Consider the following 16,693-nt stretch of genomic DNA (forward strand, 5'->3'; position numbering starts at 1 on the left):
AGTCATGTGCCAATGAATGACACAAGCTCTTCCCCTAAAAGTATGCCATGACAAACTCATTGCGAGTTTTATGATTCAGCTTTGTATGAGATTTTCTTTTAAACTAGCATGTTTCCTTGTAACGCTAGGGCTTCTAATAGTAAATACAGCCCTTTTAAAATAGTTCATTTTCCATGAGACTTGATGAAAATGAGGACATATAAATATGTACAGTTGTAGCTCTCAGTACTAGATTATCTTATGCTGTAATGTAGAATGCTGCTCTTCGGCACTGTCCTAACACATTACTAATTTTTCTTACACTCAGTCATAGGCATCTTTTAGAAAGCATTTAGATTACAATGTGTTATGAATTACTATATAAACTAATACTCTACTTTAAATATTTTTTAAAATTCCCTGAGAAGAAAAAGGAAATATTTATCATTCTGAAGAATTATATTAAAATGGATTTCTTAGCAATGAGCTAAGGAATTTTCTTCTGGCCTCACTACAGGTATTATAATTTATTCTTCTGGAGACTCAGGCCATCCTGTTGACGTTTTAACTCTGGTTCGTGACAATTTCTTTAAAATTGGTACTGTTTTTTACATTAAAGTTCTTTCTCAGATGTTGTACTGTTAAGCATTCTTATGATTTCATAATGGGAAGGCAATGCATACAATATGACTGTGTGACACTCTTGTACCTGGGGATTTGAACTTCATTTTATGCTCTGACTGTATTAGTTTGCAATTGGTTCTCCTCTTGCATGTGAAGGGAGTCAGGTTTTCTAGCTCTGGCAATAGCAAAAGGGACTTTAGAAATAATTTCAAATTACACTTGGGGGCAGAAACCAGGGCAGTTTCCAAGAGCACGCCTTAGTATTTTCTGTTACGCTGAAGAATCAAGAAATTGACTCTGCTCAGTTGGCTAGCAGCTACAATCGAACCAAAACTAGGATTAGCCCAATATATTCTGCACTGAGGAACAGGGCTGGGAAAAATTCAGTACAGACTTCTATGGGACACACTTTATGAAATATACTGTTAACAATTAGCAATAGCTGCATACCATGTTAATATCTTAAATTTGCTCTGTTTAAAAGTCTTAAGCACAAGGGGCAAAGTCCTGTAGAACCTGGCTTCTCTGCAACTTTCTGGGTAAGCTGTGGCAAGATTTGGTTAGATGACTTAGCACAGAAACTGTGTAAGACACTGAGTCTCAGTACCCTCTGTGGTACCCTACTGTTTCATGTATATTTCTCACAAAATAATAAACGTGAAGACTGCTTTTGCACAAGCACAGAGTAAACAGATTTCTTTTCCACACAACTGTGCTAGTACAAGAAGAAAAAACCCTTGCAGTTTTGCTATACAATGCCTGGGTCTGTCTTTGGAAAGGAAGTAAACATTACTTATTTTAAATGGCTAAAAGGGGACAACTTGTTTCATTATTAGCTGATTACAATTCTTGCATAGGAAGTTCTGGAACTTCTTGGCCTTTCTTATAACATTTTTTTTCTCCCTTTAACCACTTTGTCCTCTGCTCACAGACTAGGTGAGAATATTTCCCTTTCTGTATGCTCTCCTGTACATACTTGTTTCTTCTGCATGGCTGGAGTTTTGCAACAAAACAAAAAAAGCTGGGGGTGGGGGGAAGAACACAGATTGGAAGACATGGTGGTTAGAAAGCACGCATCATTGGGAGCGGCTAGGCCACCACTTTGAGAATAAGATTGTACCATGGGAGTACTGGCCAGCCGCTGCTTCAGCAACCTAATGGTTTTTCATGACGTATTTTGACTGATGATGCTTAATTGACCTTTGTCAGTAGAAATCATTGTTTCTTATAAACTATCAGTCATCTGAATAAGAACTTTATGGCCTGTAGCCTCTAGGCCAGTGGTACTCACTCCATGGGACAAAGACAGCCACATTCACAATTACCATAAACCAAAACAGCCGCATTTGCTTCCACTGGCATGACGCCTGCAGTTCAGGGAGGCTTGCAACTTACCATAGCTCTGGCAGCAGCTGTTTCATGGTACCTGCCAACCAGAAACCTTCATCAGGCAACGGCCTTGACCCCATTCCTGAATCACAAGGCAGGTGCCAACTTTGGGGGGGCAGTGCTCAGAAAAGCCACATGTGTCTCCCAAGCCACTGAGTCTCACTGCTTTAGGCATAAACAAATATTAATGACTCTATGTCAGGTTACTCAAGGCTGATCAGCATAGTTAGGCCTTAGGTGTTTGCTTCTCAAGTAAAAGAACAATAGAAAAATGTAGAACTGGGTACAGGAGAACTGTCTTTGGAAGTTTGTTCTTATTCTGTGTTAATTCAATCTTCTGAGGCCTTTTCTGCCAGCATTCTGATGTGTGTGAGGGAATCTCCCCTTCCCAGGACTTCAGCATAGCAGCTCCCTTCATGGTCTGCCTTGAGACTGGCTGCAGTCAGGCTGCTGGGGCCCTAAGGTCTCTCCACAGCTATTCAGCCCTCCCTAGTCTACAGCTCTCGGGCACCTTCCACCTCCTGAATTATCTGCTGCAAGTTTTGAGATCTCAGCTCTGTCCCTGTTTTCTGAAGTCCTTCAGAGCTCTTCCTCTATCTCTTCAGTTGACCAAGATAATTCTACTTGCACTTTGAAGGGGGACTGAAAAATCTAACTTGTGACTGGCTCCTATCAAAGTTAGCTAAAGGGGCCAGTAGGATTGTGATGCTCTCTCTGCTGCAGGGAAAGGTGGTCCTGAGTTTCTAATGCAGAACCATAATGTGTGTGTGTGTGTAAAGTGCTGTCAAGTCACAGCCGACTTATGGCGACCCCTTTTTGGGGTTTTCATGGCAAGAGACTAACAGGTGGTTTGTCGGTGCCGCCTTCTGCATAGCAACCCTGGTATTCCTTGGTGGTCTCCCAGCCAAATACTAACCAGGGCTGACCCTGCTTAGCTTCTGATCTGACGAGATCAGACTAGCCTGGGCCATCCAGGTCAGGGCTATACAGAACTACTAAAAGGGTATTGTGCTACCACCCTTACATTTATTTTCTTAATCTAAAAACTGTTGGAACTCTTCCTAGTCAGATTCCCTAATCTAAACTGTGTATTAGCATACAGCATTCCCTTAGCCTAAATATGAAGGGACCTTGCTCCAACATGGCAATTATCAAAAGACCTTGGTCAGCTTTGTGAAGTTATTTTTATCTTTTTCTTCTTCCTCTCTGTAATGGAATAAGACACTCACAGATGAGTTCTTTGCTTATTATTCTGATTTTTATAAAAAATAGAATGATACACATTAAACAAAGATGAATGTTAACATTTGGTTTTTCCAACTAATAAAGACATGTTCGAAGCAGCCTGTCCTATATAATCATAGTTCCCTTGTCAGTGTTAAGCAGAAAGGCATGCTAGCTCCCTCTCCCTTCTACGAGTTCCTTGGCAGGTTTTGTTTTGTTAGGAATACATTTGTCACTGTATCTCACAAATATTATTTAAGAAAGTCGAAGACAACTGATTGCTAGAAGAGGTTGGGAGACCTTACTATTCATAAGGGATAACATAGGAGGAATGTGAGAAGCCTAGAGAAACTCACCACTTGTCTCAAGAACTCCCTCCACCACTAAATTACAAAGGACTCTGGAAGAGCATTTTATATCCTATTCATTCCCATGATCCTCCTTATCTTACACCCAATGAGTCTCTGCTCCTTGCTAGCTCCTGCTCCCTAACCTGTCCTACAGCCAAGGCTGCCTCCACAGTCCAACTCCTTCCTCATACCTAATCCTGTCCTCTTGCCCAGTCCCTCCATCCCTTCTTCCTGGGTTTCCTTTTCCAAGGTTGAATAAGAAAAAACTACTTCATTATCATCTCTCACGCACACACATGCACCCCTTCATCTCATGCTCATGCACTCTTACACACACACTCCATAATGGGCATAAATTAATTTAATCTACCATTATTTAAAGGAAAACGTAAAACGTGCACAAAACCTCTGCATTCTTGGTCAACAGCTAGCTTTCTTGAAGGGCACTTGGAGAAGCAAGCAAAGTGGACCAGCATCTCAACCTCCATTCCCTAAAGTAGCTTGCCAGCAAGTAGAAGGCACATCCTTTATACTCCTTTGGCCTCAAAGTTAGCAACTGAAGGATTGGCTTGTGCTCCTCAGGGGAGGAAGGAAGCCACTATTTGCTAACAGCTATGCTGCACAATCCCCAAATAGGAACTACATATTCGATAGCCCTTGGCAGCTACCTGCAGTGCAGCAGCTTTGGTGTGAATGCTTGGCTGACTGAAACAGTGAATAAAATTCTCTATTGTAGGCCCCACTTGTAGCAAATCATGTGATAGCATGGAGCACCTTTTGATTCATCTCTGCACTGCCACATTATTAAAAGGTATTTCCTTACTGGGGGGAAAAATCAGTGGTAACTTGGGAGCCAGTGACCTTGATCATCCATACTAAATGCAATAAAACCTGAGGCAGATCTAAAAGAGATCAATCCAAACAGTGCAAAAACTGCAGATGGGTTCTGTTCATACATATTTATACTTGCGATTTTGGTACAGGAAAAAAAAGATATATTTGTAGTATGATTACAGGAATTTGTGTTCACGCTGCAATCAGAAACATTTAAGTTGGAGAGATGTAAGCGAAGAGGACGGGACCACAAAAATCAGTTTCTAAGTCCCAGTCCAAAACCCAGCCTTAAGACATATAGACAGAGTGGACAAAAATATTTGAAATAAAGTTGGGTGTGTGTAGTTCTCTGTCCAATTAAAAAATATACCTGTAGTCTAGAATGAGGATTAATTTACAGCCACAACTTACAGCCCTCCACAGATTTTTACATGAGAGTGGTTCTGTGAGAATAGGTGCCTTGTTCATGATGTAATTCTGAAAACACAGAATGGGGGGGGGAGACTGGAGCAATTAAACCATTTAAGGAGATTAACAATGCAATCCTAAACAGAGCTATAACCTTGTAAGCCTGTTGAAGTCAATGAATTTAGAACGGCATAACTCTGCTTAAGATTGCATGTAAAGTTCTGAAATACACATCCATATGGAAAGAAATGAAACTATTTACATGTTCACTGAAAATCAAACAGTAAAGCAAATTGCTTAAGAGTGGGTGCCAAGAATTGTAAAATCACGAGCTGGGGATATTTTTGTCTTTTACGTTGATTTGCTTAATACAGGGAACACAGAATCAAGCTTTTGGAATTTTCCCCTGCTACACTCCCGTTACAGTAATGCTGAATTTGAGGAAAAACAAGTACCAAATCATATGCACTTAGCAGAAAGGGAGCTGGATGCTGGGCTGAGCATGTGAACTTGTGTTCCAGGACAGCAAGTTGCCAGGTTTAGTTACTACTACAAATAACAGGTGAACAGTTCAGACTGTGTCAGGGTTGGGGGAAGAGTCTCAATGGCCAGACTGCTCACAATGAAAAGGAGTGCTAAATGATAAGAGATCAGGGAATATGATGCACATTGACATGCAAGTCACTGTAGCAAATCATGTGAAAAACTGTTGGCCTTGATATAGCCCCGAAGCTCTACTTGTTCTCTTTTTTGGCAGATTTCATAAAAACAGGAAGCCTCCTCAACAGGCAGTGGACAGTTGCCAATTGGGAGCTTTTGAGATGTTAAGGACATTAGGATGCTTCTGGGAAGCTTGTGCTTTTACTGTTCAGAAACAGGAAGCATTCATCTTCAGTCACACTAAAACACATTCTTACAGCAAGCTCTTGCTGATGTTCTGCACAGGGCAAAAATGCACTGATATCCCTTTGAATTTTTTTCTTTTAATTTAGTACAGAGTTAATTATAGATAAACAGGATGGGTTGGGGGGTGGGAGACAATGAACAAGGATGTCCTTCCCATGTATCTCAGCGCTTCAGCAGCAGCCATCATAATGATGAATGTGCTGTTTTCTTTTGCTCTTCTAGAAACAGTGAGAGATCTGTGGAAATGCTGGCACACAACTAGTGCAGACCTCAGAACACACACAACAAGCTGGCACCAAGTATTTGCCTCCGTCATGCTGGCTGAATAGTATATGCTTTGTTAGCAGAATTTCTGGTTAGTGATGCAAATGAGCAATGCTTTCCTGAAGAAGCATCTGCATTTAGCCCGGCAGAAGGGGCCAGTATTTACCAGGATGGCTGAACTCAAGGGAGGAACATTATAGAAAGTAATTTTGCAGAAGTTCTTGCAAATAGGGTGTCCTTGGAGACTGGGCTCTGCCTTCAACCAGCTGCCACTGCGAAGTTCTGACTATGGAGTTTCCCTTGGTTGTTCTAAATTTGAACATGATATTTGGGAAGTTTGAGAAATGTCATATTTGGGCATTCCTTTCCCCCCCTTTTGTTCTGTTCTCTAAGAGAATAAGCTCCAATTGTTTAAATAATCTCTAGCTTCAGATACTCTGTCCCTGAGACTTAGTGCAGCTGCCCCAAGTACTGTTATGTTTGGCTCCTGTAATGAACAGCATCGGCTTGACAAAGCAGTTTATAGTTTACAGCTAAGCCCACTGGGGGGAAAAACAACAACAAAGGTCGAAACACATTTCTTGATATTCCTTCTGCTTTGTTAAACAAGTCACAAGGGGGGGGGGGAAGAGATGACCGTTACAAAGATGCAAAGTTCCAATCCGTATCATACAGAGTGATCTGGATTAGTTCCATCAATAGGGATGTGGTATCAAAGTACTGTCACGTACTTCTTACATTTCTTTACTACTGCTCTGGAATGCTAGCAAACAGATTACTCATCCAGAAGGGGAGGAGGAGTGAGGTGAAGCTGGAAAGTCTCATTCTGGAAGACACTGTTCAGAGCAGCATCACCCTGGGAGACATGGAGGTGTCCATGTTTTTCGCCACCACGATCTCGAGAGAGTTCAGTCAGAAGAGCCAGCTACAAAATAAAAGACACACACTATTTGGTACTTTATAGTTAATGCAGTTCTCATGGGAACCTACAAATGAGCAAGGTGATATAAGCACTTCAAGCATTAATCTGTTGAAAGAGGCACACAATCCATTTGCTTAAAGGAAACATGCAGAATAGTACAAGCAGCTAAGACAAGGTGATATGCATCACTGGCTGCAACCTAATTCTTGGAAGCAATCCTGGTGATGACACAAGGGTTACAAAAGTTCCAAATTATGGGATGGATCCATTCTAACAACTATAGCACTTTCCCTCTGGTGTAAGGAAAGCACCGCCATTAACAGGGCAGATCCTCAAAGATGAGATGCTGAAGGAAAATATGGGTGAAAGGATCTGAGGTGGTATGATGACTCTACCCACTCCTCTTTTAACAACTCTTACTGAATAATGTGCATCTAAGGATCATTTTCTTGGCAATGCTGAAACAAATTTGCAAGAATTATAATGGACGTGCATTCTCCCACAGGTTGTGACATCCTCTGCTTGTGGTATTTTAAATGCTGTTGATATGATGAACACAACCAAAGCTTGCTCCCAGCTTTTCTCTGTTAAAAGCAAGACATAAAATTATGTTACCCTGGAGGTTCCTCGATACAGACGACAGAGCTGGTCAAAAGCTTGAGCTTGCTGGGGATCCAACAGGGACTCTGAACTGGTCTAAGGAACAAAATTTCAGTGTTACCAGCACAAAAAGTGCTCATCAACTAAGGCTTTTATAGTCCCCTATTAAAACTTGCTAAAGTAGCAGTTAAAATTAATAAGACTAGAAAAATATATTTAGTGGAAAGAAACTACTAATATTCTGATGCAGACCCTGGACCAAACTACAAAAATATATAACTATGAGTAGACACCTTCTGATGTCCACCTTGGTCTATATTTTAACCCAAAAGGAAAGGGAAAGGATCTACTTATACTAAAACTGGAAGCCTCTCCAAGTTACAACAGAAAGCAGAACAGCTAGATTCAAGTTCAGGAACACCTTAGAGCCCAACAAGATTTTCGGTGTATAAGCTTTTGAGTCAGAGCTCTCTTTGTCAAATAGAAAACAGAATCTTCTTTCCAAGCAGAACTATAGTTGGTTTTTATTATTTATATTAAGTGTTTTATATTTCCAGTACTGAACCAGGCAAGGACCTGTGCTAAGAATGCATCAAGGTTGTAGACCCGGCTTCACCATAGAGAACTGTACTCTAGATTCTGGCTAGAGGGCTTAGAACATAAAAAGAGCCCTGTTGGATCAGACCAGTGGTCTATTTGGTCCAGCATCCTGTCTCACACAGTGGCCAACCAGTTCTTTCTCTTCTCATCTTTAATGTCATCATCCATTTCTCATATTTTTCATTATAAAGATTTACAGTAAAATAATATTGCTGGAGGGAGGGGAGAGAGAGATTGTGCATGTCTGCATATTATGTTACACTTTAAAAAGCAGGCAAGTTTTCAGATTACTGAAATGAAGATAATGGCTACAAATCTACTGAAGCTCTGTGATTAGTGCCCTCTCTTCACAGGCCTGCCACACACACACAGGGAAATGGAGAGGACAACAAGGGAACAATGGTAATTTGTTCTCATCCAAAGATGGGGGGGGGGAGTAAAATAACTGCTCCCCTCTGCTGTTTCTTCACTTGTACGTAACTATCAATCAGATTGTTCTTGGGGCTGATGACCTGATATATTGCAGGCAATTTTTCCTGTTGTCATGGAAACAAGTGCTGCAGGGCACTTTCCCCTTTAAGTAAAGGAAAGCTTTTTATTCGGTGCTGTAGGGAATCTTTTAGCAAATCTGATGTTTGTGCCACTGTATAAGTGCCCCAACTGTACTGAGCATAAGTTCCCCAACTTGCATGTGTACATTAGAATGCAATTTTTGATTCACACATCAGAAGCTAGTCAGTTCATAACTAGTAATCCAAGCAAAAGCTTGCTCAATACCTCTACATATCACATTAAACTGGGTTTAAACACTATTTAGGAAAGGGACTCTGAAGTCACCTTCACATGTCATCCTACAAACACCTTTAGAAGAAGAACAACTTAAGATTCATAACTTGCAAACATGGTTGATGTGGTACAACATGCTGAAAACTACTATTCTGAATTTGAAATCCGGTTTCTTTGGTACATGAGCTGATGGAGGCACAAGTTCTTTATCCTGTGAACTGATGGAGTGTCAATGATTTGGATTGCTTGATGTGCATTGCTTTTTCTCCCCACAAGAAAATGCAGCATTGGTGCTCCATGTCTGGAGGCATAATCTTGCACATTGTTAGAGAGAGATTTCAAAAGCATTAGCATTCAAAACATATACATTACAGGTTTATGGCACACATCTGTGGGAAGACAGCAAACACTCACTCTCTCAAACTCAGTTGTGTGTGTGTGTGTGTGTAAAGTGCCGTCAAGTTGCAGCCGACTTATGGCGACCCCTTTTTTGGGGTTTTCATGGCAAGAGACTAACAGAGGTGGTTTGCCAGTGCCTTCCTCTGCACAGCAACCCTGGTATTCCTTGGTGGTCTCCCATACAAATACTAACCAGGGCTGACCCTGCTTAGCTTCTGAGATCTGACGAGATCAGGCTAGCCTGGGCCATCCAGGTCAGGGCCTCAACCTCAGTTACCCATCTACAATATGGGCATCATACTGACCAACCTTACAAGGTTGTTACAGTTCTTACAATAAGATAACATATGAAGTGCTTTGAATGCTACAGAAAAGCTTGATATTATAATCAAAATAAACTATCTGCAATTCTGTGCATAATAAACAGAATGTTTGTATGTTCATGCAAAATTAAATCACAGTCTAGTGCGCCCCCCTTCCTCAAGGAAACTTGGGAGCAGCATACATGGCTCTCCTGTCCTCATTGTATCTTAACAACCTTGTATGATAGGTCAGGGAGTGAAGAGCTTCATGGTAGTTTGTGGACTTGAACCCAGGTCTCCTTACTAAAATGCTTTTAATTACACTATGGTTATGAAAAATATAGTGGGGGATTCCACTGACCATTGTGTGATGCTTTCCTAAATATTTAAAAACCTGGAAAAACATATCACCCCCTCCAAAGGACTCTACCCCCCACCCCCCAGTTTTTCAGATAGAAGAACTGGGAGATTTTTGGGAACTGGAAAAAAAACCCCTATGCAATATTTTTCTTTTGCAATGAGTGAAATGCTTTTTAATACAAGGTTTGACTCAAATGTATAGCATGAATTTGTTTGTAAAGTTATCTACAGCATTAGATGACAGGAATTCCTATTACTCAGAAGCGATCTGCCATTAACATAAAATACATCTGAACTATGTACATACCAAGACAGCCTAGCTCCGTGTTGGAGAACCTATGGCACGCGTGTCGACTCCGGCACGCATAGCCCTCTCTGTGGGCACGCACGGGTAAGTGGCTCGCTGCGGTTGCGTGAGAGGGCCAGGTGCACGGCAGCAGCGTCTGCCCCCTCCCGAGCCTCCCGTCCTTCAATGGCCTCCCGGGTCTGTGTCTGGGCCCCTCCCTCTCTCAGCTGAGCTGCGGCTGAAATATTTTCCAAATCTAAAAATGCATTTAGAAAATTCTACAACATTTGCAGATAATCCTACAAACCATCAGGAAATCTACAAGGAATTTTCTAGCATTGTAGCAGCTGCAAAGGTGAATTTTAGTAACAGATTTTTACAGTTCCGTAAGATGGAGACAACCCTGTGTTTTCTTACTTCTCCAGATAAAGCCAAATTTGAAGAACTTGATCTTTCCTGCCTACACTGGTTAGATTTAGAAAATCTGGAAATGGAGCTAATAGAATTTCAAGAAAGCTCTATCTGGAAAAATAAATTCTATGACCTGTGTGAAACACTTGAGAAGAAAGAAGGGATGACAAAGAACAGAATAGTTAGTTCTGAAACTGAAATCCTTAAAGTGTGGAATTCTCTGCCAAATAAGTTTAAGTCAATGAAAGCACTTGGGATTGCTTTCCTTACTTTGTTTGGATCATCTTATGCTTGTGAGCAGCTGTTTTCAGCTTTGAATTATATCAAATCTGACACCAGAAACAGGCTAACAGATGACCTGAGTGCTGCATGTGTTGCTCTCAAACTTACAAAGTATGAGCCAAGGTTAGACAAATTATCAGCATGCACACAACAGCAAAAATCACATTAATTGTTCAAAAAATTTGACGATGTCCTCAAAGATGTCACAAAAATGATGAATTACATCATGGCTCATGCTCTGAATTGTCGACAGTTTCAAGCACTTCTTGAGGAGGTTCAGGCTGAGCAGAGGACGAGTCCTGGAGAGATGCATGCCAAATGCAAACTTTTACTTTTCAATAAAAAGTTGTTTGTATCATTGAAAGCTCTGTTACTGTGTTTTTCTTTTAAGGCAAAAAATGTGAATGTATGAGTTGTTTTTTCTAAACTAAAACCTCAGTATTCAGGTTAAATTGCCGCATTGGCACTTGGCGATAAATAAGTGGGTTTTGGGTTGCAGTTTGGGCACTCGGTCTCTAAAAGGTTTGCCATCACTGGCCTAGCTAATATAACTTGAAAACATCTGAAGTAAGTAGCTGAAGAAGTGAGCTGTGACTCACAAAAGCTCATACCCTGCCAGAAATATTGTTCATCTTTAAGGTGCTACTGGGTTCTTGCTCTTTTCTCCTGCTACAGACAGACTACCCTTCTTGAATTTAACTGTTTTGTTTTGCTTTCAGCAGAGAAGGTGAACATTCCTTTATTCTACTTGCCCTGACAGTTTGATGCCTATATATACTCTGATCGGTTCCAAGCCAGCATTGGAAAGGTAAATAGACTTATTTTACCCTGCAGCAATCTCAATTCCCATGTTGCAAAACACTATGTTATTCAACTAAACTGCAGATAAATGGTAGAAACTGTGACTGATGAAGGGCCTGGAACTTATACTCAGGAAAACATCCTTCACTGCTCTGACAAGATTCTACTTCAACTAAATCTGGCAAACTCTCCAAAGGCTCCTTATAAGGAAGGCATTTTTTGTTCAGAAATATATTGCTTAAATTAGGGGGGGGGGAGGGAGAGAGAGAGAGAGAGAGAGAGAGAGAGGGAGGGAGAGAGAGAGAGAGAGAGAGAGAGAGAGAGAGAGAACTTGCCAAATTCCCCACAAATTTAGTACTATTGTCAGGAATATTGTCATTTGCAGTAAACTGCACCTGTAGAAACTGCAGCTGCTTCCAATTCAGATGCTATAAGTAGGTTTAACATAGACCTCGCTTAACATGTGTAGTGAATACAAATTAAGATCCCCCTCCCAAAATTGGAAAATACATAGAAAGTTAGGCTAATTAATCAAGCCATATTGGCAGCATTTAGTAGCTCTAAGTAAACTGCTTACAGAAATTCCCTTATCACAAGCACATAGGGGTATTTTTCACGGTGGATTTTGCTTCGGTTTCGAATCGGAGCAAACAATAAACCGATTTAAATAGCTTTTTCATGGCAGTGCAGATTCTCCCCCCATCTCGAGGCATTTTCAATTTTTCACGGGAGAAACAGCGCACTTCTCTGCGCTGCTTACGTCTGCTGCCGCTCATGACTCACTGCTCCAAATCCGCCTAATCCCGCCCACTCTTCCCATGATCCTGTGTGTGTGTGTTTTGGGGGGGGGCATCCTGAGAGCGGCAAATCCAAGCCAAAACTCCCATCACCCTTCTGAAGAGGGGCAGCCAGTCTGCTCTGGGTCTCCCTCCAGCCGGTGCGATCCTATGTGTGTGTGTGTGTTGGGGGGGGTTTCCTGAGAGCGGCAAATCCAAGCCAAAACCCCCATCACCCTTCTGAAGAGGGGCAGCCAGTCTGCTTTGGGTCTCCCTCCTGCTGGTGCGATGCTGTTAGAGTGGCAACTCCCCCAGCCAATCACCGTTCTTGGGGGAGGAGAAAGGAGACGTCCCGGGGAGCGAAGCAAACATTTTTTCATGGGCATCCGAGCAACAAAACGCTCTTCTACTGGAAAGTACGGCTCAGAAGTGGTTTGGATTGCCTCTCTTTTAACCCGGCTTATTTTGCTCAGTGGGGGAAAACACGGATCTGCAGTGAATAACCAAAATTTGCCTCCGACGCAAATCAGCATCGAAACAGCAGCAAATCTCCGTGAAGAATACCCCATACAGTCAGCCCAAGGAAGGCTGAGTGAGCATTACTCACTTAGGGGCCAGAAACAAAGGAAAGCCATCCTTTGCAGGGTGTAGGTAGTATATGAGAGAATGTAGGTAGTATAGTGTGAGAGCAGGAGAGAGACAACTACATTCTGTGTCATCCAGATGCTTATGCTGCTATACTCTAGCTGCTGGCTAAGTGGTCTTGGATCAAAATGGTCTGCACTGCCATCTGTCACTCCTTCTGGCTGTTCCTGGCCATGTTCAGCTTCTGCATATAACTTATTCCCATCTTGGCTTGCCTGAATCTTTACCCTTTGCCCCAGCTGGCTTGAGCTGGAATAGAAGGGTAGGCAGGCTAGTCAGCTTGCACCTGGGTATGCTTGCCTCTGGCACAAATATTACAAGCCCAGCTCCTGTTATTGTAAACAATAAAAAAGCCAGTTTCCCTTTGGGCCAGAAGATCTGGAGAAAAGTGCCCTAGAAATGTTTAAGTCTTGTCCACGACCTCCCAGAAATGGAAGGCAAACTTTAGAAATACACTGAAAGCTCAAATCTCCTCAAACCTAGTGAATGCTCATGCTATTTTTTAAACCACCAATTTCCCTGGCAGACTCTTTGTATTTTCCCCAGTGTGGTTACTGAGAAGGATGCGCACAGAACAGAGATAAAGAACAGAGTGTTGGGTTGCTGTCAGTTCACATCTAAATCTCAACACTACTTCAAAATTCAAGCTGACAGTTTGTTTCAAAACAGCAGAAATGGTACTATGAAATATACTCCAGATGCTTGGTGGCATTTTCCAGCACCAATCCAATTTTGCTCTAAGCATTCTAAAGACACAAACACCCAAACTCAACATTTTACAAGTAGCCCAAAAATGCCCTTCATTTGATCGAAAGCAATATAGAAATGCAACAACTGATGTTTCTAAAAGATGTTTTGCATGATTTCACCCCCTCACAAAAAAAATCTCCAGCATATGGACTTCTTTAAAAATAAAAAGCTCATTTGTGTTCATAAATGCAGACAACTCAGGGTTTGAAATGAAGAAGAGAGAACACTAGCTTGAACAGTATTTATTCTAGACTTGTGAAGGTTTTAAAGCCTTGTTTCCATACAACCACAAAAGGCAAAAAATTATATTAGAAATACAAACCAGAGAGGAAGAGGCATGCTGTGAATGAACTGCTCATCTAAAAACAATTCTTTAACTATTAGAATTCTACTTTAATGGAACTGAAATTACTTAAATTAGTTGTCCTTTGGTGCTAATGCAATGAAAACTCACTAGACAAATCAGTTTGAATACTTAATTCAGTTCAGACTTAATTGTTTGCTAGTTGAGATGCTGTATAACGAACAGCCACCAAATCTCAGGATCATGAATTGTTATTGCATGCATCAGGCATTCTCTACAATAGCTACATGTACTGATGCCTGTTGCAAGAATCCACAGGCTGTACTATATATTAGTCCTCTTTTAACTAATTCAAGTGTATAACATTTATACTCTAAAATCAGGATTTTATACTATTTTATCCAGCCTTAGCAGATGGATTACTTAGAGCTACTGAATTATCATTAAGCAGCTTGCAAACTGAACCTGAGTCAGCAGCTACTTCTCTGTGACGAAACAAAACAACAACAACAAAATACCACCAATGTAACTTGGGAGACCTTAGGCACAGTACTACATTTAAGAGGTAGTGAGGGGTGTCTTGTATATCTCTCTCTTTCACACTCACACCATGATAAGAAGAAACTGCAAAGATTTATCTTTGCTTCTAGTAACACATACTGATGTGCACTGAGGGCAGAGGTGGCTCAACATGTTTCCTTGCAGACATCATCCCATTTTTGTTTGAAACACATTGCTAGAAGGACTGAAGCACATGATTGAACTGGAGCTAGAACATCACTAGTAATGGGTATACAATTTCTCTCCATGCCCATGCTCTCTTGGCAGTTCCCCATCATTTCCAGAAAATGTATTTATAACACTTGCTGCATGACCATTATGCCACCATTGGCCTCTTTATTCCCCTTCCATCCTGGGCTCATGACCATCTTGTACCTGCCACTCACACTGGGCCCAGCAAATGTAATTTTAGGCCAATAAGAGACAAGCTGGTCGGAGAATAGAGGAAACACCTACCTTGGTTGCATTATAGCCACAATGGACAAAGGCAGTAACTGCCACAATAAAGCTCAGAGAAACTGTTCAAGCACTGAAAGCTTTCAGATCATTGTTGCTGAATGCTTTGGCTCAATCAAGGTACTGATTGGCACAATACCATGTCCTGTGACATTTCTTTCTAATAAAAGTGATCTTGATGGCGTCAGTTCTCAGTGACATGCATGCTGTCATATTACTCTTGATTCTGATAGCATTCCTTCTGGTGCTCTGATTATATTTATTTTATTTACCTTATTTATAGTCTGTCTTTCTCACTGAGACTCAAGGCAGACTACACAGTGTATGTCAATACATTTAACAGGATGGGACTGCCAGTAAGCAATGTAATAGGATTAGGAATGCAGAAATCTGAAACCAAGCATAAATCTAAAGCAAAGCTGAAACAAAGCATAAGTATTAACATGACATATTAAATGATGCAAAACTCACATAAGTAGGATAATAATATAGCAACAGGTGGTATGCACTATACACAGTGGAATAATCCACAACCCCTTTCCCTTCATTATGGTAAAGAAAGGTAAAGGTAGTCGTTTGTGCAAGCACTAGGTCTTTACTGACCCACGGGTGATGTCACATCATAATGTTACCTAGGCAGACTATGTTTACAGGGTGGTTTTGACATTGCCTTCCCTGGTTGTCTACACTTTACCCCCAGCAAGCTGGGTACTAATTTTACCGATCTCAGAAGGATGGAAGGCTCAGTCAACCTTGAGCTGGCTACCTGATACTGACTTCCATCGGGATCAAACTCAGGTTGTGAGCAGGGACCTGACTGCAGTACTTCAGCTTACCACTCTGCGCCATGGGGCTCCCTCCCTTCATTAAAGCATCTTAATAAACAATTATACCAATAAATCGCAGGGATACAACTTTTTGCTTTAAAAAGTGTCTGCACCTTTGTTAGAGCTTGTTTTTATATTATTTTGGGGTTTCTTTTTTAATTCTGAAAACCTGTTCAAAAGCCATTGGTTGAGAGTTGTGGTCTATAACATTTTCCAGACAAAACAAATGAAAGGAGCAAGAATTTGCCCTAGAAGTACATGCATGGAAAATTGGACTATGCAAAAGTATCTCTACTTGAACATGACAGAAACCACCATAACAGGTTTCCAAGTGGCAGAATATGGTAGTACACAATATGAGCCCTAATTTGCAAAAGTGCTTCTAAATTCCTAGGAAAACTGAAACTGCTTTCAGCCTTTTCACCAGCAGATCTTACCTGTGCCAGAGATCCTGTGGTCCCCTTCTTCATCTCTGAGGAAGTCTCACTGAGTTTCCCACTTCTGTTACTTGCATTACATTTAAAACAAGTCCATCTCATCTGTTCCTTTGAGTCAATACCACAGTCCTTACTCAGGAGACAGAGAGAGTGGTATAAGTGACCACAGCTGAAAAAAACAGAACAGATTATGCACATTATATTATACAC

General features: G+C 41.2%; 1 protein-coding gene across 1 annotated transcript in view; it reads right to left on the reverse strand.

Annotated features, from left to right (window-relative positions):
* Positions 1-6,692: 6,692 nt before the first annotated feature.
* VPS8 (VPS8 subunit of CORVET complex) overlaps positions 6,693-16,693 on the reverse strand; it is a 93,165-nt gene continuing 83,164 nt past the window's right edge. The window contains exons 43-45 of the mRNA XM_056849263.1: positions 16,484-16,652; positions 7,516-7,596; positions 6,693-6,903 (exon numbers count right to left, since the gene is read on the reverse strand). Coding sequence (XP_056705241.1) covers positions 6,754-6,903; positions 7,516-7,596; positions 16,484-16,652 — 400 coding nt within the window. The 3' untranslated portion in view covers positions 6,693-6,753. The remainder of the gene's footprint in view (positions 6,904-7,515; positions 7,597-16,483; positions 16,653-16,693) is intronic.

Source organism: Euleptes europaea, chromosome 5, assembly GCF_029931775.1.
Source record: "Euleptes europaea isolate rEulEur1 chromosome 5, rEulEur1.hap1, whole genome shotgun sequence".
Lineage (NCBI taxonomy): Eukaryota > Metazoa > Chordata > Lepidosauria > Squamata > Sphaerodactylidae > Euleptes > Euleptes europaea.